General features: G+C 49.6%; 1 protein-coding gene across 1 annotated transcript; it reads left to right on the top strand.

Annotated features, from left to right (window-relative positions):
- The first annotated feature begins 1,030 nt into the window (after positions 1-1,030).
- On the top strand, positions 1,031-1,595 carry LOC123439776. The gene has a single exon (XM_045116454.1). The coding sequence runs from the start codon at positions 1,175-1,177 to the stop codon at positions 1,421-1,423; it is 249 nt and encodes an 82-aa protein (XP_044972389.1). The 5' UTR covers positions 1,031-1,174; the 3' UTR covers positions 1,424-1,595.
- The last annotated feature ends 796 nt before the right edge of the window (positions 1,596-2,391 follow it).

Here is a 2,391-nt window from a genome sequence, read left to right as displayed (position 1 = left end):
AGTTTACTGGGGACCAGGCTATAAGGTGTAAGCCGAGTGCCATAGCGAAAACACTCGGTTTATATATAAACCGAGCAGTGGCCTGTAAGCCGAGTGCCAACAGACACACGGCTTATACCTAATGGCATCCCGGCCCTAGCCTATTCTCTAGCTATGAGGTCCATAAAGTCTTCTCTCTCAAACCAGGCTAATTCGAAAGAGAAAATGTTTTTGTTGCCCACGGGTGTTGCTTCTCCGGAGTTAACAAGTAGTGGGGTATGATCGGAGATCGTTCTTTGCAATGCTTGAACAGTCATCCGAGGGAATTTCTGTTCCCATTCCACACTAGTGAGAACCCGATCCAACTTCTTAAAAGTTGGATTGGTTAGCGTGTTTGCCCAAATAAACTTTTTGCCCGAGAGTTCAATCTCGCGCAAGTCTAAACTTAGTGTTAAACATAACTGATCATCTCTCATCAAAGTTATCATTATTATTTTTATCTCTCCTTATGATATTAAAGTCCTCCCGATTAAACTCGATTCTGAACCTTGTCTGTGCAGCATAGTATTTTAGAAGATTATTAATTTGCATAGCTTGTCCATCAACGCATACTGAATAACTGGAAAATCTAGATTTGAATGACAGGATAGAGGAGCTTGGATGAAATTTCTTGCATAGCGTTCTCGAAAAAGAAAATAATATTGCATAGTTCCATCAGGGCGTTGTACCGGCATCACCTAACGTCGGTAGAGTAGAGCAAGTCACAACCCAGGAATCTAAGCTGTAGGAACATGGGCAAGGATACAGGTGTACCACGCATCAGCTGACGCCAGCTGCAATCCAAAGAGAAAAACCACGTCTCTCTACAAACAGATGGCAAGTTGACAACACAAGGGGCGTGGCTTTCTCCGCCCTCCGTTTCGGCCGAAACCCAGCGGCCGTCAGCTCACCGCTTCCTACCAAACAAGGCGGCGGCCATTCATGGCGTGCGCGTGAAGCCGTAGACGTCCAAAAACCACACGGGACACGGCCCACCGTTACCTGTTGGCGCGCATATAAAGACCACACTCTTCCTTTAGCGGCAGCGCCATAATTTCCGAGCTGCTAGTGCTACAGTCCCCATCAACAGTTCAGGCTTACAGCTAGTTGCAGTACACCACCAAGCCAACGGAGAAGTAGCAGTACCATTGGGAGGATGGCTTCGATCGTGCTGCTGCTGTCGGAGCTTCTCGGCGGCGCGGGGAGCACAAGCATGCTGGCGGCCAACTGCTACATGGGCGGCCACAGCCTGCGGGAGTTCCGGCCCGCGGCGACCAAGGGCGAGCGGGAGCCGAAGCTGCGGGGAACAACCTCCACGGAGGCCAAGGACGAGGAGTCGTCTTCGTTGGACCTGGAGGATCTCTCCGCCGTGTCCAGGATATCGGTGGACGTCATGTGGCCCTGAGCCTATCGCTGAGTCGAGAGGTCGATTCCCTCGATATTGTTCTGCGTTTGGTTGGCGAGGACGAAGAACAGATGTGATGTGATTCCTCGTTGCCTCCAGTCCAGTTCTATGAAATGAAGATGTAAATATGTAAAGCCACCGCTGAATGTTCTCCCTGTGTTCCTTTTTGTCCCATGATGACTTTTTCCTGCACAGAATTTCTTCGGGGATTCAACCGTCTGATCAGATCATAATCGGCCGGGTAATGACAATATCCCATGCTAATTCCAGAATTAAATGGTTTTCGTAATCGCGCGGATAATGACAGTCGATCGAGCGGGTATACCCACCCACCCACCCATTTCCCATTTACAAACTCGCAATTCATCCTCGGCTATTGCTGTAACTGAACCTTTTGTACTTCTTACAATACATTTTGTCAACGACCCTGACATGCCGGCCCCATCCAACCGCACCGCGGGACGAGAAGAGCCACCACGACACGCACTCAAGCCCAACACCAGGGTCCAAGCCCATCTGGAACCAGTGAAGCCCAACCACGTTAACTATTTAAGTCCACAATACTCGAGGAGGAGGTATTCGTGTAAGATCACGAACCGGCTCGACGATGGCACCTTCTTCTCTCCATCTCGATCCCCCTTTTGGTCATTCGTGTAACAGAGTTGTAGTCGAGATTGCTATCTAAATTCATGAGTATAATTGCTAGATCGAGAGATATACCACTGGCTACCTAACATCTGGTATCAGAGACAATCATCACTCATTTCTCGTGCGCGAACTGACGCAGTTCATCGAAACTCGTTGTCTTTGTCAAGCTCGGGCTCAAATCGAGGCCATGGATTCGACTATGAAGGACTACATGGAGAAGATCACGTCCTCTATGGACGAGTTCCACCTCGAGCTCCGCAACAACACGGCGGCCGTGCGCGCCATCACCGTCAATTTCGATGACCTGCTCTCGTGGCGTC

This window comes from Hordeum vulgare, chromosome 3H (genome assembly GCF_904849725.1).
Source record: "Hordeum vulgare subsp. vulgare chromosome 3H, MorexV3_pseudomolecules_assembly, whole genome shotgun sequence".
Classification (NCBI taxonomy): Eukaryota; Viridiplantae; Streptophyta; class Magnoliopsida; order Poales; family Poaceae; genus Hordeum; species Hordeum vulgare.
This window is presented reverse-complemented; position numbering and strand designations above follow the sequence as displayed.